The 27,480-nt window shown below is 44.5% G+C and overlaps 1 protein-coding gene across 1 annotated transcript; it reads right to left on the reverse strand.

Annotated features, from left to right (window-relative positions):
- Positions 1 to 1,265: 1,265 nt before the first annotated feature.
- CHRNA6 (cholinergic receptor, nicotinic, alpha 6 (neuronal)) lies at positions 1,266 to 19,301 on the reverse strand. The gene is made up of 7 exons (XM_010846448.1): positions 19,208 to 19,301; positions 11,373 to 11,512; positions 6,274 to 6,318; positions 5,061 to 5,170; positions 3,986 to 4,960; positions 3,164 to 3,167; positions 1,266 to 1,694 (listed from the first exon to the last, which is right to left on the reverse strand). Exons 1-7 carry the CDS (start codon positions 19,299 to 19,301, stop codon positions 1,563 to 1,565), a joined length of 1,500 nt encoding a protein of 499 aa, XP_010844750.1. The 3' UTR covers positions 1,266 to 1,562.
- Between the last annotated feature and the right edge of the window lie 8,179 nt (positions 19,302 to 27,480).

A 27,480-nucleotide genomic window follows, 5' to 3' on the forward strand; every position in this document is an offset into this window, starting at 1 on the left:
CCTCGGCCACAGAAACCTCAATAAAGCCTTGCCCGGATTTCTCGTAGGGCCTCCTATCAATTTCCATTAAGAGAAGGTCAAGAACCCTGGTGGATATCAGAAATAGAAGCCGTAGTGTATCAACACAACAGAGGTTATGCAATCACAAAAGTTATACTTCACGACTGCACACCATCACTGAGAAAGGCTGCTGACATGATGTTGAGAAAATAGCAAAATATAAAACTGAAAGGTAAACCTGAGGTGTCCAATTATGTGTGCCTTTAGACAGGGACTCCAGTGGAAAAGGCAAAATGAAATTAGTTCCTGTGTCAGGGTAGTTTTTTTTTTTTTTTCTACTTTAAAATGCATCTTTAAAATTGTTATGATAAGTGTATACAAAAAATAAAATAATAAGTGAGAGTAGAATAAAACAGAATATCCAAGGTTCTCCCTCTCAGAAAAAGGAAATACTCCGAATACAAGATCACCATTCCTTCGAGAAGAAACACTTTTATTTTCAGTCTCAGCTATGCAGAACAAGTGGAAATGGCTAAGGAGGAGAGATACCGTTTGGACCCACAGCAAAGGTTGCCCCAGGTCTGCCAGCCAGAGCTCACCATGCTCTGCACTGCTCTGGTTACATTCCCCACGTGACCCCTGGCCCTGGAGATCTCCGTGTTTACGACTTTTCCTAAAAAGCTCTAAGTGTGTGGACAGAGCCTATTTCTGAGTCCACGGCATGCCTCCCACAGTGCTGGTCACTTCTGAAGTCTCTTGCCAGATGAGTCTAATTACATCCAGGGGAATGGTGGAGGGGAGGGAAGGACTGGGAGTTTGGGATTAGCAAATGGAGTATATATAGAATGGGTAAACAAGGCCTGCTGTTCATCACAGGGAACTATATTCATATCCTACGATAAACCATAGCAGAAAAGAATCTGCAAAAGAACAGATATGTGTGTGTGTGTGTATAACTGAGTCACTTTGCTGTGTAGCAGAAACTCACACAACATTAAAAATCAACTATACTTCAATACGATTTTTTTCAAAGGGTAGACCGACTACCTGCTGTTCCTTTTGACCAATTACTGTGTCAAATAATGCCGCAGTGTGGGCTCCACGTCACAGAGACAAGCACGAGAAAGCAAGCGCGCAAAAGTCACGGGTGCTGCCGGCGTCAGCAAGTCCAAGGTCCAGGGTTGCATGTCTGGCAGGTGTCCGTTATACCAAGAAGTATATAAACTGGAGAAGCAGAAGAACACCTCTTAGCGTGGCTCAGCTTTGATTCCGTGTCTCACTGGACTGTGGGTCGATCATGTCCCCGGAAGCCCAACATGTACAGACAAGAAAAGCCTGCAGGGGCTGCCAACTCTGGGCTCCGGTATCAGGTCCCAGACCCTGGGGTCTTAAAGCACCCCTCTGCACCCCCGAGGGAGGGCCATCCAGGCTTGCCATTGGCAGTAAGGCCCTCTTTTTCTATCTAGATGGGGACCTGGTGGGAAGTTTTCTGTCCATTTCCTGGTGATGGGAGAATAAACACAGCGTCTGTACATGTCTGAAGATGAAGGGAAAATCCATCCTTACGAATGCCCTGTGTTCCCCAGGAGCGGCTGGAGAAACAGCCCTGCAGTTCCAAACACACAGACGATTATAAACATCCACAGGAACACCCTGTCCACCACCATGGCCACGTATTTCCAGTCGTCCTCTACCTGAAAGACAAAATGTCAAGCATCTGTAAAAACTGAAAACCATGGGAGATAAGCTCTGTTTCAAATATAAGGTGCCTCTTTTGCACAGAAGATTCGCTGACAATTTTTAAAGCAAATATCCCTACGATTCTGGTTAATCCGTGTCTCCTCCGTAATGTGCACAGAGAACAACCGTTTGACTGCAGACGGAGGGTTTGTGTGCGCCATCAGTCCTGGGGCAGAGGGCTGTAGAGTCAGCAGGCTCCCGCAGGGCACACAGGGCTTCTCCTGACTGCAAGTGTATATGTGTGTGTGTGTGTGTGTGTGTGTGTGTAGGTCGCTCAGTCAAGTCTGACTTTTTGCGACCCCGTGGACTGTAGCCCGCCAGCCTCCTCTGTCTGTGGGATTTTCCAGGCAAGAATACTGGAGTGGGTTGTCATTCCCTTCTCCAGCCTGGCTGCAAGTAGCAGCCCTGAAAGAGCTGCTCAGATTGCTCCATTCTTGCGTTAACTGAGAAAAAAGCACAACCTGAAAGTTGAGGATTAATTTATTTTTAATTGGAGCAAAATTGCTTTACAATATTGTGTTGGTTTCTGTTGTCCAGCAACTTGAATCAGTCATAATTATATAAATGTAAGGCTCTCCCTCTTGAGCCTCCCTCCCTCCCCCTCGAGAGTTATGTTCTATTCGTGGATTTTCTGAGGACTTCAAGCCTGGGAGGCAGCCTCTGAGATTACTCTGAGGGACTGCTCTGAAGAGGTAAGGGAGGAGCCAGGATAATAAGATTTTGCAACAAAGACCAGGTAGTCAGAATATCAGAAGATGATGTTGCAGAACATTCTGTTGCATCTGAGTGCCACAGTCATCCTTTGATGTTTCAACTGGCTAGTTTTTGTTGCAAAACCTCCTATATATCCTGGCTTATTCCTACACAATCTCCTGGGATAAACAAGAATACTTAAAAAGAATGTATATATATATGTATAACTGAGTCACTTTGCTGTACAGCAGAAACTAGCACAACATTGTAAATCAACTATCCTTCAATTGTTTTTTAAGTTTTTAAAAAGATTACTGTTAATCAAAGAAAACCAGACATCTCAAGTTAATGAGTTTACTGCTTTTTCTATAGGTGGGAAGAGGCAAGAGTCTGGGCTTATGGAAATCATTCCTTGGATGTGCACCTTATCTGTCTAGGGCCAGCATCCCACTTTCTCCATCCTGAGGCCCCTCAGGGTGCACAGCTGGGGGTGACGGCAGTGACTGATGGCTTGACAGCTACAGCATCCATTGTTAACTGATGGAGCTGGGACATTTTTCACCCACTCTTTTCATGAGCACCATGGAATCCCTGACCCTGCGGCAAGTCCAGGAACTGGGTTTGAGGCAGCAGAGGGTGGGGCATAAGCTCTGCAGGATGATGGTCCCTCATCAGGAGCCAGCAGCCCTCTAGACCCTGGCATCACACTAGAGTGGAGAGTTCCTTATACCTCTCTTGCCCTTCCTGTTCCCAAGCTCCAAGGGCCCTACCTGGTGGTGCTGAAGTCAGAGCAACTGTCCCCTAGGTTTGATGAAGGTGTCCTCACAGAAGGGAGTCCCAGGCTCACCTGCTGCTGATACCAACCCCCCCTGCACCTGTGTGACACGCACTCACTGTCCTCCCTGGCGCCAATGGGCAGACTTCAGGTCTGCGATGTCCTTTCATCAGGAGATATGGATGCTGGCAGCTGCCATCAGGTCAGACCCAGACCCCTGGCATGAGTTTTCAGAGGCGCCTAGCTAGTCATCGTGATGGGATGGAAAGTTGGCATACATTTCTTGAGCTCTCTCTCTGGAGGATGGGGAGGTCTATCCTGCTATAGTTAGGCCCTGGGCAGCAGGAGCCGACTGAGTTGATGCTAAAAATATCCCCGAAGCTCATCCCACCAGCACCTGCATCCCTGTCAGGTCTACTGAGTGCGATCGGAGCTGCAGCATTCTGTCCTATCCCTCGGCTGGCTCTTCCCTCTCCCAGCCTTCCTTAAGCAGGGGCTCTCAGTCTAACTAAACCAAGATTGCCCTGAGTGTTTATTTTAACCAGATTTCACTTGAGTTGACATTTCTGGAGCAAAGATTTGCTCTGAGGCTACCCCTTACTCCATCCCTTCACCAGGGCAGTTCACCCATAACTGCAGCATCACAGAGCTGGATCTCAGGGCACCCACTCTTTGACTGTCTTGCAAACAGAACTCACACTGGAGTTCTGACTAGGGTTCTACACAGGGCCCCTAGGACTGCTGTGGGTGGACAGGCTAGAAGACTCATGCATTTACCCTTGTTCATTCTGGGTCTTCATGTTTTCCGCTATGAAATGAACACTATCGATTACATCTTCGACTTCAGGCGAGAGCTCTGAATTTTCAGCCATCCACTGTAAAGGCTGATGACTTAATCGTCTCTTGCTGGTGGCAGGCTCACCAGATCTATGACAGTGGCAGCATTCTTTAAGAAGTCTGGGCTCTTTGTGATGCTCAAACTTGACTTTGGCAGGCCTACTGGAGACTCCTTTGGGGTTTCTATGAGCTCCTGTCTCCTTCATCTTGTCCAGAGGCCTCTTCATCATCAGCATCTGGGGTAACAGCCGGAGGAAGACCGCCTTCACCCACGTGGGCATGCTGTGAGTGGTCGGGGTGCGATAGTGGATGTTCAGCACAAACACTGTGACCACGATGGACAGGGTGACGAAGATCATGGTGAAGAGCAGGTATTCGCCCACCAGGGGGATCACGAGAGACGTGGATGGGATGGTTTCTGTGATCACCAGCAAAAACACAGTCAGAGAAAGCAGCACTGAAATGCAAAGAGTCACCTTTTCACCACAGTCAGAAGGGAGGTAGAAGACCAAGACAGTGAGGAACGAGATAAAGAGGCAGGGGATGATCAGATTAATGGTGTAAAACATTGGGAGCCTCCTGATGTAGAAAGAGTAGGTGATGTCTGTGTATATCTCTTCACAACAGTTGTACTTTATGTCATGCTTGTAGCCAGAAGCGTCGACAATTTCCCACTCGCTGTTCTCCCAAAACTCATTCATGTCCACTTTAGAGCCAATGATTAGAAGGTCAATTTCAGCTTTGTCGTAAGTCCAGGAACCAAATTTCAGGGAACAATTTTGATGGTCAAAAGGGAAAAAAGTGATGTCCATTGGACAGGAACTCTTAAAAATCGCTGGTGGAGTCCAGGTTATCATGCCATCGTATTTAAGAAGAGCTTTTGTCTTGCCTTTGACTTGGAAGTCGCCGACCGCACTGCAAAGTAAATCAGACACTGTTAGTGACTCCCCCGCGCTTCAGGTCCACCTGCACCAAAGGCAGCTTTGGAAAAAGACTGGCTGTTGGGTGCGCATACTTGTTGTAGAGAACGATGTCGGGCTTCCAGATCATCTCGGCAGGAACACGGAGAGTCTCAATGCCGTCATATTCCGTGGGGTCCCAACGCAGTTTATAATCATTCCAGATCTGCAGGAAATAGGAGTCAGTTTAAAAAATTCTTCACTTACTTTTAATATGTTAGTCCTATATTGGTTCAACATTTTTTTGAAAAATCAGTCATTCCAACTTATTCTTCCTTTTGCTCTTAATCTTTTATGCAGATTTTGCAATAAACCTATCATCTTACTATCTTTTACTATTAGAAGTGGATTGTTACTAGAGATTGAATATGGCCCTTTGAATGTGGAAATGCAGGAGACTCTGGTTTGATTCCTGGGTTGGGAAGATCCGCTGGGAGAAGGGATAGGCTACCCACTCCAATATTCTTGGGCTTCCCTGGTGGCTCAGTTGGTAAAGAATCCACCTGCAATGCGGGAGACCTGGGTTCGATCCCTGAGTTGGGAAGATCTCTGGAGAAGGGAAAGGCTGCCCACTCCAGTATCCTGGCCTGGAGAATTCCATGGACTGTATAGTCCATGGGGTCGCAAAGAGTCGGACATGACTGAGCGACTTTCACTTTACTTTGGTTTCTACCAAAAGCTGGGAGATTAAACTCAAGGGGAACAAGGTGGTTGAGCTGATTGGGGCAAAAATAGGTTATCCACTAGATATTAGATATGCATCTATTGATTATTGATTAGCTGATCAAGTTTATAGACTCAGTTTCCACATTCCATAAACTATGTTCAATCTCTGGTAGCAATCCATCTCTAATAATAAAAAGATAGTAGGATGGCAGGTTTATTACAAAATCTGCATAAAAGATTAAGAGCAAAAGGAAGAATAAGATGGCATGACTGATTAAACCAAATAGTGGGAATCTAAGCCACAGCAGAATCAAAAAGCGGGTAAGCATCTGGCTCTGGAGCTCAAGATACAAACAAAAATAGGAGACCTTCAAAGGCCGGAGTCAGTGAGAACTTTATCCCTAGGTTCTGCACCTGAAGCTTGCAGCCAGGCAGCTGTTACCAGATTGAAGTTTGGGCTTTGGAGATAGACAATATTTTATTCTCTGTCATAAACTGGAGATGGAAAGAGGGAGTTCTAGTGGGTTTTATCCACTGGACATTATTAAACTGACACGTCAGTGACATAGTTCCCAGAGAAGCGTAAGTGACATAGACACATACGTGACGTAGCCACAGGTTGGTTTCCATGATCTGGTTTACTTCATCCTGGGAAGAGGAAACAATGTATTTTTTAGCCTCAAATGTACCTGCTAAGAGAAGTGAATCTTAGAGCAAAAATCACAGCTAGAAAGAGCTGAGCTGAGTTCATGCTAATGGAGGAAAACAAAGAAGACTGAAAAGGCAACTTATAAAAATCAACCAGAAATACAATATTTCCACACTGGTCCCCACCCTGTTGACTTCGAAAGGAAATGTGGCTTTACTACTGTCTTTCAAATCTGATTGAAGCTTCACTTTTTCTGTGAAGGCTTTCTGACCTCTGCAGCCCACAAAGCCTTCTGATCTCATGAAAGAAAAGAAGGGAGAGAATGGAGAGTGGGAGGAGGGAGGGGCCATCCAGCAGATGGTGGAGGGCTTCATTGTTTTGTGATCTTTTTCCCCAGCTGTGCCCCAGCACCCTCTAGGCTCTCAGTCCTGAGTCCAGTCACCCCTCAAGGTGTCAGCTCAGCTCACCATGGAGTCTTTCAGCTGGATCCTGCCACTCCCCACAACACATCTCTCACTCCTGCCCAAGCCACTGCTGATTGCTTCACTCATTCATTAACAAATATTTATTGAGTACCTACTATGTGCTCTATAAATGCTGGGGTTACAGAAATAACCAAGATTGGAAAATACCCCTACCTATGTGTGTCTGATGGAGAAGGGAATGGCAACCCACTCCAGTATTCTTGCCTGGGAAATCCCATGGACAGAGGAACCTGGTGGGCTACGGTCCATGCAAAGAGTCGGACACGACTAAGCGACTAACACACATGTGTGTATCTAAGCTATTAGCTGAGGAGACAGAAAATAAAAAATAGATATATGATACAATGTAAGATGCTTCCCTGGTGGCTCAGGTGGTAAAGAATCTGCCTGCAATGCAAGAGACCCATGTTCGATCCCTGAGTTGGAAAGATCCCCTGGAGAAGGCAATGGCAACCCATTCGGTATTCTTGTCTGGAGAATCCCCACGGACAGGGGAGCCTGGTGGGCTACAGTCCATGGGGTCACAAACAGTCAGACACAACTGAGGAACTAACACACACACACACATAATGTAAGACAGTGATAAGTCTTACGGGAAAAAATAAAGAGGGATTGAGTGGTGTGTGCGTGTGTGTGTGTGCACACGTGCATACACATTTCTTTTAGACAGGGTGAAGCAGGAAGGCTTCTCTGAGGAGACGGTTTAAGTAAGTACCTAAATGACCGGCAGAGGGTCACAGAGCTCTCTGGAAGAAATGCATTCCAGGTGGACATCCCAGATATAGTGTGTTCCTAAGTAGCTACCACCTCCCAGTGGAGTAGATACTGAAGACACATCCAGAACCTTCAGCGACCTTACAGTGCAATGCTAGGAGGTTGCTGATGGTCACTAGTGCAGCAGTGGGTTCCCAACACTTACCACGTTTCTACCCCAGACACAGGAGCACCTTCCAGAGAGAACAGCTCACAGCTCAGAGAGTGGTAGCCACGTTGGACACCAGCCTACTGGGGTTCGCTGAGCTGCTCTGCAGTTCTCCATGCCCCCCAGAAAACGCTCCCTGGAGACCTCATCAGCAACAAAGTAATGCAGAGGAAAAAAATTTCTCATCAGCTTCCTTCTCCAAAGAGGTTTGTGTCAAGTCATGGTAAGCCCCAGGGTTTTCAAAGGAGTTTCCTTAACTGCTTTCTATTGGTCAGAGCAGGCAAAGAAATGGACTATGCTTGTCCATGACTTTACAATTACCCAAGTCTAAGGACAGTGCCTTCTGCTCATAGGAGGGTCACCTTGTGACCTGCAGATTCCAGCAGGGGCCTTGTCAATAAATCCATCGGCTGTCAGTCGGGAGCGGACTAGCTCTGCAACCCAGAAAGGTCTCAGAGGCGACAGTTATAAACGTCTTCCAAAGACTCTTCCTCTCTGCCCACTAATACACTGTTCGGAGAACCAGAGCACGCCGTGAGCTAGAACGCTGTGTTCAGAGGATTAAAATCAGCTGGCAGTAGCACCCAGTATCCCTTCTCCCCTCTGTACTTCCGCAGCCTGGTGGAGCTCCAGGTGGTGTGGACCTGTTTAATGGAGGGTAGACATCCCCAGAGATGTCAGCCAAATTTATGGATCAGGACCTGGTCGGGAAAGTCTCATTCTCCATCCAGTGTCAGACCACACCAACGGCCATGGGAACTGCTGTCAGACAGCGCAGGCGAAGGAGGCCCGAGACCCCACAATGCCACCCTGCATTCTTGGAACCATCACCCTGTGTCTCTCTCTTGGGAAAATAAATGAGTTGACACCTTGATTGAATTAAAGGATTGGAATTACAGTTTTAAGTGGACTCGATTCTGGAGCAGTAGCAACAGGTTCAGAGGCTGAGATCAGAAAGGGCAGGTGGGCTACGTTTTGAAAGCCTTCCGTTTGTCAGTGCAGGTATACCAGGCCACCAGAAACACAGGCCAGGGGCTCTGTCCTGGCTCCATGAGGCGGGGCAGTAGAAACACTCCTACTCTGAAGATCCTTCAGTCAGTAAACTTTGTGGCCAAGGTCATTCTATGCAGCAGCAAACACACTTCTGTGTAGAGCTCTCTGGTGTTCTAACACCAAGCGTGAGGCTCAAACAGCAGCAGCTGGCCTAGAATCTTCTAGAAGGGGGTTGGTAATTGCACGCCTGGGCTTTATTGCATCACAGTCACCCCCAGGCCTCACCATGACTCAGTGGCGACCACGCATATGGCCCACAGGGACTTCCAGTGCTCCGCATGAGAACAGGTAGCCTCCAAAATACTAATTAGGACTGCGACAGTGATATCGGACAAAGTAACGCAGAGGAAAAAAATTTCTAAAGACAAAGAGGGACATTAAGTAATGATAGAAGATTTAATCCTATAGGAGGACATAATGATCCTAACTGTGTGCACCAAAAACAGAATTATAGGAAACAGAAACTGGTAGAGCTGAAAAAAGAAACAGATAAATCCCCAGTTAGAGTTAGAGATTCCCAGCAGCCAATAGAATTGCTTGACAGAAATCAGCCAAAATAGGGACAATCTGAACAACAGGATCTAATTGATGTATACAGACACGCCACTCAAAAACAGCAGAACACACCCTTTTTCAAGCATGAATGGAATATTAACCAAGATAGATCATATCCTTATCATGAGCCATCAAACAAACCTCAAAAATTTTGAAAAGCTGGAATCATAGTGTGCTTCTTACCACAATGGAATCAGACTAGAAATCAGTAACAAAGAGACAACAGGGAAGTCTCTAAATCCATGGAAATTAAATTTGTAAATAATCCATGAGTCAAAGAGAAGGTCTCAAAGGGAAGCTTTTAAAATACATAGAACTGAGTGGGAACAAAACCCTAATACATCAAAATATGACGGACACTGATAAAAACAGTTCTGAGAATGAAATTTGCAGCTAAATGCTTACATTAGAAATGAGAAAGTGGGAAGTTGGGGCTAGCAGAAGTAATTTATTAAATATAGAATGAATGAACAACAGGTTCTACTGTATAGCACAATATCCTATGATAAACCATAGTGGAAAAGAATATTTTTTTAAAAAATGTATATATATTACATATATCTAACTGAATCACTTTGCTGTACAACAGAAATTAATACAGATGGTCCGCACGCCCCTCAGGAGCCTGCCTATTTCTAGAATTTGGTCCATGTCCAGAGCCTCACGCCAGCCTGCCCCTGCCACGCTTGGAGTCCAGAACCCGCCCCGTACTGGGGCATCAGGCCCCATACCTCCTCTGCCAGCACCTAGGTGCCAAGATTGTTCAAAACAAAGAACTCTCATCCTCCCTGCCCTTGAACAGGGTACCAATTAATTTAAATGAAGACCTCCAAACACCCATCTGCTTCTCAGGACTCGATGGAACCCTGTATAATAAGAAAGTGAACTTTTTCTTTATTCTGTAACACAGGAGACTTAGAGCAATTCATCTGTAGAGTAAAAGAGGCACGAGCGTTGCGGTTAAACAGGCTTGACTGAGCTGCAGTGCTGCCCTCTGTAACCATGTGTCGTTAGGAGCGTGGCTGACCTGAGCTGCTGTCTCCCCAGCTATAAGATGCAAAGGACATCCACGAAGTGTAGACACTGGCACATAATAGGTGCACGACGAAGTCAACTCCTTTTGTATTTCCCCTTCAACTGCCCCTCCTTCGCCTCTTGGCTTCATAAACTGGTTCTAAGAGCATTTCCAGAAATACACTACCTTAACAGAAATAAATATATTATTTTGCCAACAAAGGTCCTTCTAGTCAAACCTATGGTTTTTCCAGTAGTCATGTATGGATGTGAGAGTTGGACCATAAAGAAAGTTGAGTGCTGAAGAACTGATGCTTTTGAACTGTGGTGTTGGGGAAGACTCTTGAGAGTCCCTTAGACTGCAAGGAGATCCAACCAGTCCATCCTAAAAGGAATCAGTCCTGAATATTCATTGGAAGGACTGATGCTGAAGCTGAAACTCCAATACTCTGGCCACCTGTTGCAAAGAACTGACTCATTTGAAAAGACGATGCTGGGAAAGATTGAAGGTGGGAGGAGAAGGGGATGACAGAGGATGAGATGGTTGGATGGCATCACTGACTCGATGGACATGAGTCTGAGTAAACTCCGGGAGTTGGTGATGGACAGGGAGGCCTGGCCTGCTGCAGTCCATGGGGTCGCAAAGAGTTGGACATAACTGAGTGACTGAACTGAACTGAACAGAAATAATGATAGCATCCTCGGGGGAGCGGATCCCTTGCAATGGGCCAGCTTTGAAGGGCCGGTACTTCGTAGATTCTTGATTGTTCCTATTATTTTTTTTTTTTCCAAGATTTTGCTTTTTTTTTTTGGCTGAGCCACATGGCTTGTGAGATCTTAGTTTCCCGACCTGAGTTCAAACCTGGGCCCTTGGAGTCCAGCATGGAGTACTGCCCACTGGACTGCCAGAGAATTCCTTTAAATCCCCTTATTTACCCCCGTGCAGTCAGTGGGAATTGCTCGGAGCCCTCAGAGTTGGAGCCCCTTGAGGCCACGTGGTATGTGGTGACCCCCTTGCGCTTACCACATCAGCCAGCTGTGTGATGGCCACTTCAAAATACACGGTGATCGGGTCGGAAACGTTCTCCACGGGCCTGATGAACTGGTTATAATGAGCGAACAGCTTGTGAAAGAGCCTCTCCTCCGATGCACAGCCGGCACAGCCTTTGGGCCAAACAGAGGGAGGAGTTAGAGAAGCAGAGAACGTGCCCCCGGGGAGGTTCCAGGGCCTTCCCTCCCCAGGAGGCGGGCATGGGCATCAGCATCCACCAGGACCACATCACCTGGCCCTCTTGGCCGGGCTCCTAGCCTTTGTCATGGAGATGACAAGAGTCAGGCCTTCGTCTCAGGACTGGTGAGAGGATAAACAAAGTGTTGCTGGGAAGAGCGCTTCCAAGCGGGTGGCAGCTCCATCACGGAACAGAACTCACCGTCTCGCTGATCTAGTAATTGCAGTCCTGAACTTCCCTGGTGGTCCAGTGTAATGGTAAGACTCTTCCTGCCAATGCAGGGGACGTGGGTTTGATCCCTGGTCCGGGAAGATCCCACATGCCACGAGGTAACTAAGCCTGTGCACCACAACTGCTGAAGCCTGTGTGCCCTAGAGTCTGTGCTCCACACCAGGAGAGCCACTGAGAAGCCCACACAGTTAGAGCAAGCCCACACACAGCAGTGAGGACCCAGCGCCGCTGAAAATTAATTCATGAACTAAATAAAAAAAAAAAAAAGAAAAGCCCTGCTCTTTCTTGTCAAAGGACTGATCTGACTGGCCTTTGTTTCTACAGCCAGAAGGGTATGTAGCTGGGGAAATCTCATCAAACAAACACAAATAGCTATCAAGTTTATTAAGGTCTTAAGCCCTCCTCCTTTTTAAAATCAACTTTCAACTTCAATTATCTTGGAGATGTGTGAGAGTGCAAAGTTTCTAAGGAAAATTTTCCTGGAAATATTTTTTAAAGAACCCCCAAAGTTCTTAAGCAATAGCTCTTTCGGTCATTCAGTTTCAGACAATAATGTAATCATATTTCTTTGTATTTTCCCAAGAATGCATTAAATGTAGGGTACTTGCCTTCATTTGACATAATTCATCTCATTAATGCCCTTTTCCTATTCTTCCTCATAGAAGTCAAATTTGATACCTGAAATATTAGGCTATAAATTTCCCAAAGGGATTTATGCCCTGAAAGAAAAAAATTTAAGGAGTTGCACAACTTACTAGGCAAAAACAAATGAAATGGTAGCTGTTATACTGCTAAATAAAACCTGTTCTTTGCCAAATGCATTTGAAAACACGAAAACATTGAGATTTCAGCAGGCAAGAACAATTTTTTTTCTTGAACTTTTTATTTTGTCTTGGGGTATAACCGATTAAAAATGTTGTGATAATTTCAGGTGGACAGCGAAGGGACTCAGCCCTACATATACACGTATCCATTCTCCCCCAAACAACTCTCCCATCCAGGCTGCCACGTAACATTGAGCAGAGCTCCATGTGCTATACAGTAGATCCTTGTTGTTACCGATTTTAAATATAGCTGTGCGTACATGTCCATCTCAAACTCCCTAACTACTCCTTCCTCTAGTCAACTATAAGTTTGTTCTATAAGTCTGTTAAGACAGGAAAGAACAATTTTAGACATAAACCATCATTGTCTGCCATCTTTATTAATAATGATAAAGATATTTCTCCATAAAACAGGTAATACAAAAATCCTCCTGTTCCCTATTTTCCTCCTTTAAGATTTTACTTTTCTTTTGAGACATTGCAGATGAACCCTCCATGAGTCTTGACAAGCAAATCCCTGCAAAGCCAACCACACGTGGAGGTGTGGCTTTGTAGATATGGACAGAGCAGCAGCTGTCTGTTTCTAAGTCCTAACTTTGAAAATGAATGACCTTCCTCTTGAGACATACCCCAGGACAGGGATATAACATATTTCCCCAAACAAAGGCAATTACCTACGAAACGAAAGGCTTCATAGATTGAGGAATAGTATCAGCTAATAAAGCACAGTTCTGAAAAAACATGTAAATACAGAAGAAGAAATTGAATGCATCCATGGCAAAGACAGACAGGAAACTGTGCCATTGTTACTGTTGCATATTTTCATTGGGAAAATAAAATAAAATATGGTTTACAAAGTTTTCTTGTCCTCCCCATCCCATTCCCCCCAATCTCATTTTACATGTTAAGTCAACCAATTAAAAATGAATAGGTTAATTAACAGCTGTGTGAGGAGTAACTCCTGTACAAACACTCTCCATATTTATCCATAGAGTATCCCATCTCTGCTCAGTGGCGCACACATAGAAGCGTATATACACGCAGCTAAAAAGGGAATATGAGAAAAAGCAGAAATAAAACCTACCTTTAAAGCACAGAGCAAATACACACCACCAGACACACAGCGCAAAGCGAAGGGCTCCCTGACCCCCGCGGGGCAGCATGATTAAAACACTCTGATTTCTTGTCCCAGTCAAAGGATTATGGAAAACAAAGAGCTCTCAGCCAGCCACTCACACTGGACTTTAAATCGCCAGAGTCCACTGCAGTCCAAGTGTCTTTTCCAGGAAATGAAAATCTTCACAATATAACACGGTCGTTCCCAACATCGGAGGCTGAAGCCAACCAAAAGGGCAAACCCAAAGGACTCAATCTGATAGCAGATGAGTCATCTCATCTCCTGACACCCTAGATCGCTTCTTGTGCAGGAGCGAAGAGGAGGAGAAGCGGGAGGGGCGGCCGGGCAGACAGCCCCGAGGAGGGATGGAAAACTCTGTCATGGATAGTGCATCTTTGCTGAGCATCTTTTCCCAGCCACGGTCCTGAGGGCAGCGAACACGCCTTTCCTGAGCTGCAGCTGTAGGTAAAGCGCCTGCCAGGTCCCAGTGCGTGTATTCTGATTCACTGAGTTCTCTAGCCCATCAGGGCTTAACCTTGTTACCAGAAAACGTTCTAAAATAGGAGTCCCTGTTAGGTGCGGCTCTGGGAGGACAGAATTAATTTGGTTTTGTCTGACTTCTAGTGCCAGGTCCTTCTGAGCTCAGAGATGGTCCTACAGGGACTTGAGATCAGCCTCCTGAGAATGAGACGAATGAATACTGAACACACGATGCCAACTGGACTGCTCTGTTTATTTAGACATCCTTGTCACAGTTCATTTTCTTATCATTTGCTTCTTTCCTCTGTAAGTTGTGTCAATAACCTTCTGATGAATTATGCTTTCTGGCCAGATTTTGGTGTTGGTTAAGGGTGAGTTAGCAGCAAAATGAGAAGACAACCTACAGAATGGGGGAATTTATTGGCAACTCAAATAAGGGGTTCATATCCAAAATATGTAAGGAACTCATAAAACTCAAGAGCAAATGAATAAATCCCAGTTGAGAAATGGTCAAAGGACCTGAATAGACATTTTTCCAAGGAAGACACAGATGGCCAATGGGTATATGAAGAGGGCTAGGGTTAGGGTTAATCGTCAGGAAATGTGAATCTAACCACAATTAGGAGGTATCACCTCCTACCTACCAAGATGATGTTGTAAGAAGACAAGAGCTAACAAGTGTTAGTGGAGAAAAGGGGATCCCTGTACAGTGTGTGGAAGGTAAATTGGTGCAGCCACTCTGGAAAACAGTAGAAAGGTTCCTCAAAAAATTAAAACTAGGACTACCATACGATCTAGCAATCTCACCTCTGGGAATATATCCAAAGGAAATGAAAGCAATTTCTCAGAGCAGTATCTGGACTCCCATGATTGTTGCAGCGTTATTATTCACAAGATATGGAGACAACCTGCTGTCCCACAATGGATGAATGAATGAAGAAGTTGTGATACATGTGTATGTGTGCATATAATAGAATACTATTCAGCCATGCAAAAGAAAGAAATCCGTTTGTGACAACACGGATGAACCTGGAGACATTAAGCTCAGTGAAATAAGCCAGAAGCAGACAAATACTGTATGATTTCACGTGCATGTGGAATCTAAAAAATTCCAGACTCACAGAAGCAGAACGTAGGATGGCATGTTGGTAGGAAGTGGGATAGGGGTGATGATGTGCGTTGGCCGAAGGGCAGAACCTTTCAGTCATAGATGGGTAAGTGCTGGTGATCTGATGTATAGCCCGGGGACTACAGTTACCATATCTTTGAAATTTGCGAAGAAAATAGATCTCAAGTGTTCTTAACCATCCCCTCAACACAAATGGATCATGATGATGTGAATGATGCGTTAGCCTAATCGTGGTGCTCATTTCACAATATAACATATGTCAAATCGTCACACTTTCTATTGGTCAATTACACCTCACTAAAGCTGAGGGAAAAAAGAAAAGGAGTTAGACCGAAGATGATGCCCCAGGGTCCTCCCATCCAAGCATTCCATGACGTTATCACAGACACTACATTCGGCAGCTGTGAAGAGTTTAGACCAACAGTTTCCCTCTCAATTACACTGGCCTTGTATCTCCGGCAAGAAGGGTTGTCTATTTAGCACCATACTTAGCCCAAATGCTGGGCTTGGTGCCTCAGATATGTCACCTTAAGATGTTAGTCAGTCGCCTTGAAGCACAGGGGCTTTTGTCCTTTGCCAAAATGTCATGAGGAGTTTGCAGAAAAAGTATCTGGACAACACTTTACAGTGATGGATGAAAAGCCACCACATACCCCGAAACAGGGCTATGCCTCTCTAGTTTTTAGGGTAAAACCCAAACCAGGTTGGCTGTTTTCAAAGCACCAACAACATTCTCTACTGGTTCTATTTCTCAGGCTTTGATGGATTTGTCCTTCATACTTTCTAACAGATACACACTGCAGTCTCGCAGGAAAACGATATCTCATATCTTCTGTTTTGTCCAACCCTCCTTCTATGTAGCCATCCCCTGTCAGCTTAAAGAGCCCCTCTAGAGGAAGGGTTCTGATGGGATTCATCCAGAATTGGTCTTTCTTTCTTCCAGGAGCATGCAGACGTCTGTCCCCGGTGCTAAGGTGCAGAGTGGGGGATGGGGCGACTTTGTGGGTGGGAGGGGGTCACAGAGGGAACTCACCAGAGGTGAAGGAGGCCGAGGAAAGAACATGGACTTTAGAGTCAGACAGGTTTGGATTCTGGCCCCAGTACTTAGCATCCCCTGAGACCTGCCATCATCAGAAAGATGTGATTAAATTTGGTAACATCAATCCTTTAATCTCTCTTTACCCAATTTTTCATGGAATTTTTACTCACTCTCTTAATGGTACAAATAAGTAACACGATTAAGTGAATCTAAAGCCTGAACATGTTTTAAATGTATTTTTAAAAATATTTCTTAAAATGTTTAAAATATTTAAAAATATATTTTAAATATTTTCAGGAAGAGTATATTTTAAAAGCCTGTAAAGTAAAAGCATTCTCCCATTCAAAGAAAATGTTTAAACTATCCCCTCATCAGAAAAATGCTCGAATTTTTTCATTGAATTATGGACTTCAAACAATTTTTGAAAATTACAGAGAAAGAGGTTAAGACTAAGCATACAGGGGAAAACAAGCACAGTTTCAAAAAAAATTTTTTTTAATTCAAGTAATAAAAGTTCGAAGACAGTGTGTCTTTTCCTGATGTTGCTGTACCGTTTCAACTTCACATTCTGTGATTAGTTTTTGCTTCGCCTTATTGAACCAGCTGAAAGTTTCACGTTACTGATCATGGTTTATGGAGGTGGAAAGGCTGCCTGGAGGTGAGAGGTTAATTAACATGGGAAGAGCTGGGGTGTTTCTCCTTCCCCCGCTTAACCTGCACCTCCTCCTTCCTCTCGGCCAGCTCCAAAGGGAAAAGGGAAGGAGAGGTGGATCTTAACTTTCTTCAGGACCATGAATATCTGACACAGACTCTGGATTCTGTGCCCGCCCCCCCATGTGCATCAAACACCATGTGTCATATAATTCCCGGGGGTTCCAGAGCTGTGGAGGGCAGCCCTGGGTAGAGGCAACTGCAATTGGTTCCATCATCTTCCCAGGATCTGTCCCCAGTCACTCCACATCCTCCCTTTTTCTTTTTTTGGGTTGTTGTTGTTATTTAGTGACATGTTATTTAGCCAGCCAGGCTCCTCTGTCCATGGGATTTTCCAGGCAAGAATACTGGAGTGGGTTGCCATTTCCTTCTCCAGGGGATCTTCCTGACCCAGAGATTGAACCCAGGTCTCCTGCACTGCAGGCAGATTCTTTAGCGACTGATCCACCAGAGAAGCGCTTAGTGACATTCTAAATGTTTATTAATTTTATTTGTAGATAAATTCATTTATAAAATAACATATTTATTAATATTCTCCTTATAGCATGTGTGCCACCATATTGAGCACTGTCATTGCGGGTCTTGGTTGGAGCAAAATAGTTTTAAGGGCTTAAAAAAAAAAATGGTAGTTTATCTGAACAATATACATGACACCACAAGCCATGCAACATCTACATATCCTTTTTTTTCAGAATAACATATTCTAAAGAGCTACTGTGTCAGGAAATTAGGACTTCCCTGGTGGTCCAGCTGTTAAGACATCGAGCTTCGGGCAGGGGTTTAATCTGTGGTCATTGGGATTTTCCACATGGTGCAGCAAAAAAAGAGGTTAGCACCTTAAAAAGCTAGTGTGTCAGGAAATTGATAGGCTTCAGAGACTAATTGTTGGCTTCCTTTTTGGATTTTATCCGTAGAAGCAAACTTCAATTTGGAGGTTTTCTTCGGGGGTGGGGGGGAAATGATACTGGTTAATATGAAACTCTTTTATTAATATATTTTAAGCTTTTCCCTCCCTAGCTGCTAAATTAAAGCTATTGCCTCATTCTGCTCTACAAATAAAGTAGACTATTTGATACGGTTCTGTAAAATTGGTTATGTTCTTATTTGAAGTTTCAGGGATTTGGGGCATAGAAATTGCATGAATGAACATTTCATTGACCTTTTCCCCACTGTCAGTTCTCTTTAAACTCAAATGAAAAGACTCTTCAGTTTTCCCTAAAGAAATGTAAAGGAAATAACCTTTTAAACATGTATTATTTATAAATCCACTGCAGCAAAACATCTTCAATAATTTAATGATCCCATATGCTTGGCTTTGCTTTTTTTTTTAAACTGTCATTAAACACTCACATGTTTAATATCCCTAGTCAGTAGCATTTCAAATCCACCCCACTTGACATTTCCCACACAAGAAAAATAAAATAGCAAAAAGGTAATATTCAAATTATGTGGTCATTTTAGACCACAAACTTTTAATAAATAGCTCATAAAAGAGGCTCAAATGAACTTTACAATGCACATTTTGTCCAAGTAAATTTTAAGAAATAGAGAACGCCTTAGAACTTGGGCTGGGTTCAAGCAGTAAAAGTAGGAAGCTCGTTACAATGTTCAGACATTGAATAATAATGACGGCTCTCTCTCGGTACTTCTTATCCAATCACAAGGCTAAGCCCTGTGTCACCTCTGTTTTGTTTTAATCCACACAGCATTCCGCAGAGGTGAGACCAGTTTTGTTAAGTGAGGACGTTGGCGCTCAGACAGTCCACCGTAGCAGCCACATGGCTGAGTTAGGATTCCAATCTAGGTCTGTCTAAATCTAGAGGCAATGCTTTCGCCTTAAACCTACACTCAAGTGCTTTCAGATTCATGAATACTTTATAAACCTGATGTATTTTTAGGGGGTTGTTACTGAAATGGGCCACGGTTAGCACTAACTTTGTTATTATTCCCAGTGCATCCCTCATGTGAGCTGGGAAGGTCAAGGCTAATTTGTGCAGGGAGTTGAAATGATGGACACAGGACCAGACACGAGTGAAAGCCCAGGGGATTGCCCTGCTTAGGGCTCAGGTGAGCTCCCTACTCCAGGAGTGTGGGGTTACAGCCACGGCCATGTTTGGGGGTGCTGTTGCTGGCTGTGCTGTGAACATCACTAAGTACCACGCTCTTCCAGCCAGTGATTCCTGCCCAGGACATTGGGAATTTTCTAACTTCCCCAGACTTTTCACTGCACTAAATGGGTAGCAATGATCTCTGGGTCTAACACAGGAGAAAGAAATGTGCTTAAATCATAAATGCCCTTGGAGGAAGAATCAGTTCAAGGTGACCATTGTCCTAGGGGCCAGCAGTTATGGTAATAGAATGTATTCCACTACTGCAGACCCAGCTCTATTAGAAATAACAATACCAATCGGTATTAGTTTCCCAATATATAACAATATATATATTGTTATATAGCAATAACAAATTACCACAAACTAGGTGGCTTAATAAAACCGGAAGTTTTTCTTTCATAATTCCCGAGGCCAGCAGTCCAAAGTCAAGATGTGGGCAGGAGCACACTCCCTCTGAGGGCTCGAGGGGAGGATCCAGCCTCTCCTCTTCCGGTTTCTGGGGGCTCCAGGTGCTCCTTGGCTTGTGGCACCCTCTGCCTCTGTCATTACATGGCCTCTTCCTGTCAGACTGTGCCGTCTCCTTTCGGTCTCTGGTAAAGAAAGTGGTCATGCGATTTAGATCCTACTGGGTAATCCAGGCTAAAATCATCTCCAGATCCTTCACTTTAATCACATCTTGTAAAGACTTTCTCAAAAAAGGTCACATTTCAGATGAATGGAGGAAGAAGATGTGGTCCACGTATACAGTGGAATACTACTCAGCCATAAAAAGGATGAAGCAACGCCATTTGCAGCAACATGGACATAACTGGAGATTATCATAATAAGTGAAGTAATTCAGACAAAGACAAGTACCATGTAATATTGCTCAGATGTGGAATCTAAAATATGATACAAACGAACCTATCTCTGAAATGGAAACAAAAAACAGACATAGAGAAGTCTTGTGGTTACCAAGGGGAAGTGGGTTGGGAGAGGAAAGGAGTTGGAGGTTGGGATTAGCAGATGCAAGCTTTCATGCAGAGTGTGGGTAAACAACAAGGTCCTACTGTGTAGCACAGGCCACTACATTCAATATCCCGTGATGAACTGCGATGGAAAAGAGGATCAGTTCAGTTCAGTAGCTCAGTCGTGTCCGATTCTTTGCGACCCCATGAATCACAGCACGCCAGGCCTCCCTGTCCATCTCCAACTCCTGGAGTTTACACAAGCTCATGTCCATCAAGTTGGTGATGCCACCCAGCCATCTCATCCTCTGTTGTCCCCTTCTCCTCCTGCCCCCAATCCCTCCCAGCATCAGAGTCTTTTCCAATGAGTCAACTCTTCACATGAGGTGGCCAAAGTACTGGAGTTTCAGCTTCAGCATCAGTCCTTCCAATGAACACCCAGGACTGATCTCCTTTAGGATGGACTGGTTGGATCTCCTTGAAGTCCAAGGGACTCTCAAGAGTCTTCTCCAACACCACAGTTCAAAAGCATCCATTTATCGGCTCTCAGCTTTCTTCATAGTCCAACTCTGACATCCATACATGACCACTGGAAAAACCATAGCCTTGACTAGACGGACCTTTGTTGGCAAAGTAATATCTCTGCTTTTCAATAACTGAATCACTTTGCTGTACAGCAGAAATTAACACAACACTGCAAATCAACTATAATAAAAATAAATAAATTTTCAAGAAGTTTTCAGATTAATGATTTATAGCTAACAACAACAACAACCAAAAAACTCACTGAAGATAGAGAGTCACATTCACAGGGCGTCAGGACATGGACACACTGTTTTAGGGGCCACCGTGTACCCCACTACAGCATCTCACAGCGTTGGGATGAGGATCTAATCAGAAACAGTATGTAATAGCAGCTACTGATGTACCACAGGGGCAACGCACATTCACTCCCTTCTTTCATAGAGCAACATTTCCATGTGTTCAGCAGACCTGGGGGAGCAGTGGGAAGACCCAGGAAGCAAGAGTGCTTCCCACAGTGATACAGGTTTCTTATTCTTTCAAATAAGATGTACATGTTCCTGATATACATGCATACTAAGTCGCTTCATCGGGTCCAACTCTTTGCAGCCTCATGGACTGCAGCCTGCTAGGCTCCTCTGTCGTGGTTGTCAAATGTCCGAGCGCCTCAGAATCCAGGTGGGAAGACAGTCTTAAAAGGACGGACTCTGGCTTCATCCTCAGAAATTCTGATCCACAGGCCTGGGGTCGGGCCCAGAAGCTGCATCTTTAAGCTCCCAAGCTGATCCTGATGCAGGTGGTCAACTCCACTCCCCTGAGGAAGTCCTCCAGAGAGCTGCCAGAAGGTTCCCACACAGCTGATCCGCAGAGCACATCTCTGATATTATAGAGTCAGACGTTTCTGGGACAGACACATCCCAGCAAATTTGTATGTCACAAAGCAAAAACCTATTCTGAAGTTGCCATACATGCCCTGTGTTGGAGGTAAAAAAAAAAAAAAGGCTCATTTGACTTCAGCGTTGACCAAGTCCTACTACCTTCTGGGCACAGTGACAGACATTGAAATATATCTATAGAAAATGCATATTTATTTTTTCAAGTACCCATGCACATTTACAAAAACTGACTTCTTATCATGGCTCAGCTGGTAAAGAATCCTCCTGCAATGTGGGAGACCTGGGTTCAATCCCTGGGTTGGGAAGATCCCCTCGAGAAGGGAACAGCTACCCACTCCAGTATTCTGGCCTGGAGAATTCCATGGACTGTATAGTCCAAGGGGTTGCAAAGAGTCGGACACGACTGAGCGACTTTAAATGTAAAATGTAAATGTAAAATGACCTCTTATTAGGAACCGAAAGCATCTCAACAAGTACCAAAGAATATACACCATACAGAAGATTCTCTGTCCACGAAAAAGCAAAATAGAACATCATCGACTCTGAGATAATTCCCTCGATGTCCCTTTCTGGCAGGTGTTAAACATTATCTCAGCCTTTTATTTTTTAGGTTGGGGTCAGGTGAAACCAATAAGGAACAGAGCTCTTAGGACTCAGGTGTCACCAGCTGGAGCATAACTGAGGTCATCTTAATCCCAGGTCCCGATGGCACAGTGACACCTGCCCCCAGCCATGCAGAGGGCAGCCTGCCTCCCAAGCCTGTCACCCCGGCTGCTGTCGGTGCTCCCTTGGGAGCTCAGCCACCCCGGGAGTTCCTCCTGCTTTGCTGAGCTCGACTGTCTTCCCCAAAGCCAGAGCTGATCTGGGTCTGAGATCCTGGGAGATGGCTGGAGGAATGGGGCAGGGAGAGGGGGGGACAGGCAGGGAGTGCCCAAAGAGCCTTCCCCTCTGCCCCGGCCCCCAGCAGCAGCCTCCATCTGCAAAGCCTGGCACCTTCTATTCCGGAGCCCCCACAGCAGAACTCCTGCCTCTTCGTCACCCCAAAAAGGCAGAGGCCCCAGTGCCCGTCTGTGGCTGGGAAAGCTGGGGCAGAGGGAGGCTGCCAAGAGACGCATGTCCAGAGGCATGAGCGGGAGGAGGAGGTATCCACGGCAGACACCGAAGTCCTCTCGGGGCGGACGGCGGGCCCCTGCCAGCTCACTCACTATGCCAGCTCACAGATGACTCTTCAGTTCAAGTGCTCAGTCGTGTCTGACTCTTTGCGACCCCATGGACTGCAGCACCCCAGGCTTCCCTGTCCATCACCACCTCCCGGAGTTTACTCAAACTCATGTCCTTGGAGTCAGTGATGCCATCTAACCATCTCATCCTCTGTCATCCCCTTCTCCTGCCCTCAATCTTTCCCAACATCAGTGTCTTTTCAAATGAGTCAGTTCTTCGCATCAGGTGGCCAAAGTACTGGAGTTTCAGTTTCAGCTTCAGCATCAGTCCTTCCAATGAACATTCAGGACTCTGAATATTCAGGATTCCAATGAATATTCAGAACTCTTAAAGGAGATCAAACCTGTGAGAAAGGAAGTGGACTGTGGCCCAAAAGAGGCCATCAAGGCAGCATGCTAGGGGCTACCAGGTGGGGCTGAGAGATCTGCTGACATCCACCACTGGCCCCCTTCGCAGGGAGTCCCTGGTGGAGTGACTTTACCTGTCCAGGCTGCTGTTTCTTCTTTAAAACAAGGTGACACAGCAAGATGGACACAAGGCCCTGTCCAGCTCTCAGCTGCATCCAGCAGAGACAAGAGCAGATACTTGGTGGTAACCTCATGTGTCAGTGTTGTTACTAAAAGGGCTAATGAAGTAGCCTACTGTTAGAAGGCATCAGAGCACTACTATATCAATTCCACTTCTTCCCTTCCCTCGTGGCTCAGACAGTGAAGAATCTGCCTGCAATAAGGTTGGATCCCTGGGTTGGGAAGACCCCCTGGAGAAGGGAATGGCTACCCACTGCAGTATTCTTGCCTGGAGAATCCCAAGGACAGAGGAACCTGGTGGGCTACAGTTTATGGGGTTGCCCTAACGCTTTACACTCTTCCCTAAACATTACCTGAAGAGGGAATGATACCGGAGACTTATGAAAAATTAGCTATGTGAGTCGGTCATGCAACAGAGCTGCCAAGGATCACATCTAGAATGAGACCTTCCAAAAATGTAAGCAAATTAAATGAGCAATATTAATGGTGTATTACGATAGGGCTTAAGTATTCCCAAAGCCCCCACGCCACCATGGCCTTGCAGGGTGATCAAAGAGAAGCCATCCAAGCAGGTTCTAAAAATCATAAGAGCACACTTTCTATCAGTTGGTAACATCCAGACGGCCAGAAAAGCTAAAAGTAAACACACACACACACACTGAAATGAATCAAGCACCATGGTGAATCACTTATCTGGCTCTGCCTTTTTTTATGTCTTAGAGCAGCCACCTTAAATCCTGAATTTTATCATTTAATTCAAATACTCTCTTGGGATGTATATTAAATCATGGTAAAGTTAATAGCATTTCTCGAGAAAATACATAGAATAAGCCTGTTGAGGCAATAATAAAGTTGCATGCAGACTGCATGGCTGCTTACCACTTTGTACGGTTTAAAGTTTCAGTGTCAAAGGTTGGAGACCTGACAGAGGTGCTAGAATTTCCTCTGGAAAATTCGCCAAATATCTCTCAAGGTGTTTGCAAGTTTGACTAGTTTTGATTACCGAACACTTAGATGGATAATTTCAACAGGGAAAAATGAGCTCCTTCAAACCTCTCATAAGGAAGAAGTTAGTGTTGATATTTGAAGAAAGATATTTTTTTTCCATCAGAGGCCTACGTATACACTGTATGATTTTAAGTTTCCAAGTATTATGGTTGAATTATGTGTACTTTCTCCCTTTGTTTCTGCCAGCTTTTTCATTTATTTTTGTGCTCTGTTACTAGCTTCATGTATGTTTTTTATCTGTTAGATCTCCATGATGGATTGACCAGTTTCTCTTTCTTAAATTTCCTTCTTTATCTCTGGTAAAATTGTGTTTTAAAATCTACTTTGTCTGATGATAATATGTCCACTCCAGGTGTATTTTGGTTGTTGTTTGCACAGTATATCTTTTCTCTCTTTTGCTTTCAACCCATTTGTATCTTTGAATCTAAAATGCATGTCTTATAGACAGCACATGTTGGATCATGCTCTTTTTTATCCAGGCTGTCACTCTCTGCCTTTTTATTGGATTATTTAATCCATTTAGACCTCACGTTTTCCTTGGTGTTACATTTGTCATTTGCTTTTTTGTTTCTATCATGTCCTTCATTGTTGTATTTTATATTAAGTGAATTTTTCTAATGTCACACTTAATTCCCTTAGTGATTTTTAAGCCATATTTTAAATTTATTTTCTTAGTGGTTGATTTAGGGCTTATAACATACAATTTAACTTGTCCTAACCTATTCAGATTTTTACTAACGTAATTCTAGTGATATAGAAACTTCACTTCCGTGTAGGCCCTGACCTGTTGGCTCCACCCTTCTGAAGTAGATTTTCTGTTGCATTAAGCTAGGTGAGGAGCAGACACTCAGAAATCGTCCTGTTTTTACCTCACTGCACCCCTCCTTTCAGAAGTGTCCCGTGCCTCCAATTCCTGGCCTTTGTGGGGCCCTGCAAGCCCACTGACCAAGGGCTTTCTCCACTGCTGGCTTGGGTTTCATTAATTCAGTTATCACCCATCTGTCTCTCTTCTCGTTTCTAAAATGTTGTCCTTTTCTTCCATTATCTTTGCCCTTATGAGCTTATATAATTTTCAACCCCTTTTAGCATTTTAATGGAGTTTCAGTTGGCTGAGAGGCATATTTTAACCCACCACTAGAGGCCTGTCTCCCGTGACTCTTGAGGAGAGACCCCCACCCCCAGCAGACTTCCCCCTTCATTTGGGCCATCAGAACGAAGTCACCCACCCAACCCTAAACCCATCATTGCAAAGAAGGTGGAGCTGACTAGTGATTCAGAACCTAATCCAAGATGGGTGTTTGAGATCACAGCATCCACCCTCAAGAACCTTAATTAGGGCTTGGAAACACCAACTTCAAAACACTTACCCAAATCAGAAGACAACCTTTTAAACTCTGTGGTCATATTTCATAGCTCTGCCTTTAGCAGTGAGTGTGGGTGTTTATTTGACCGAGGGAAAGATCTAATGTGTAAATACAATGTATGGAGATTACATTCGTGCATAAACCAGAGAGATGGTAAAGACAAGATGATCGTAAAGGTGCTGCACCCAGACAAGACCTGATCGCAGAGGGAGGAAAGCTTTAGAGCCTGTGGTTACATGGCCTGAATCCTGCTGGGCGAGCCAGTGACCCTTTCCTTCTGTGTAAAGAGGCGTTTTAACTGTCAAGGAGCTACAGGACAGCCTTAGGCTAGCTCTCAAGCTAAATACTGAATCAAATTACTTCAAAGACTCCAGTCTTACAGTCATATTGACCTAACAATGGCCAAAATGGACTAGACCAAAAAGTTGGGCTATTTGGTTTACCGTGGAATTCATATATATATTATATATATATGCATGTGCGTGTGTGTGTGTGTGTGTGCGTGTGTGAGGTATATATGAAATAGTCATTTGAAAACCCCCGATTTTATTCTATGGGCTTCCCTGGTGGCTCAGCGGTAAAGAATACACCCGCCACGCGGGAGACACAGGAGACCCAGATTTCACTCCCTGGGTGGGGAAGATCCCCTGGAGGAGGGCATGGCAACCATGCACTACCCTGGCCTGGAGAATCCCATGGACAGAGGAGTGTGGCGGGCTACAGTCCACAGTGTTGCAAAGAGTCGGGCATGACTGAAGTGACTTAGCACACGTAGTTTTATTCTATAAGACATTAAGTAGACCCTCTAACAAATTTAATCAAGTGACATTTATGTCTGAAATTAAAATCTGTCATACGTTAAGCTTTGGACTTAATACGGAATCTTAAGAGAAGGCCAATTTGTTAAACAGAGAACATGGTCAAACTGCCTTAAAAAATAAGCAAGCAAAAAAACATGGGTTGGGGGGGCACAATTACTGAATTGCCTGCTATAAAACCTTGTAGTCTGAGAAAGAATATGAGAAAATGAAGAGGCTCCTTTTTTAAAAGACGTGCTCAATAGGTTATACTTAAATTATACACAAAAAAGTCGTGCAAATACTGAAGTGTTTTTTCCACAAATGTCCCTTGCCTTGATGCTAAAATGTACTTTCCTACAACATCCAAGTTTTTATATACAACAAAATAAGACATTCCTAAATATGCTGCCTGTCACCAGCAAACTCATGAGTTTAAGGCCTCCTCCTGGGGGAACTGACTCACGGTTTCAGAGAAGAAAAGAATATAGGAAATCTTCTAAGCTTTTAAAATTGATGGGTGATCTGAGAAAAGAATAAAACTATATTATACTCTTTGGTTTAAAAAAAAATGATGAGTTTCTTTTAAGGCAACAAAACTGGAAGACAGTTGAAAATCCTGATCCGGTATTCTTCAGCTGTTCATCTCTTTGCTAATAGAGAGACAGAAAGACGGAGGACAGCCTGTACAGAATCCAGGTTCCCACTTCCTGCTGCATTCCACAGGGTTCTTGAGGGAAATGTATGGCAGTGGGGAGAAAATGCTTACTATTTTTAAAAGCAAGCAGATATTTACCTTTTTACTGGTTTTTAATTTAATTTTTACTTATAGCTAATGTACAATGTTGTGTTCAGTTCAGTTCAGTTGCTCAGTCGTGTCTGACTCTTTGCGATCCCATGAATCACAGCACGCCAGGCCTCCCTGTCCATCACCAACTCCCGGAGTTTACCCAGACTCACGTCCATCAAGTCAGTGATG

Source organism: Bison bison, unplaced genomic scaffold (assembly GCF_000754665.1).
Source record: "Bison bison bison isolate TAMUID 2011002044 unplaced genomic scaffold, Bison_UMD1.0 scf7180017864236, whole genome shotgun sequence".
NCBI classification, from domain to species: Eukaryota; Metazoa; Chordata; class Mammalia; order Artiodactyla; family Bovidae; genus Bison; species Bison bison.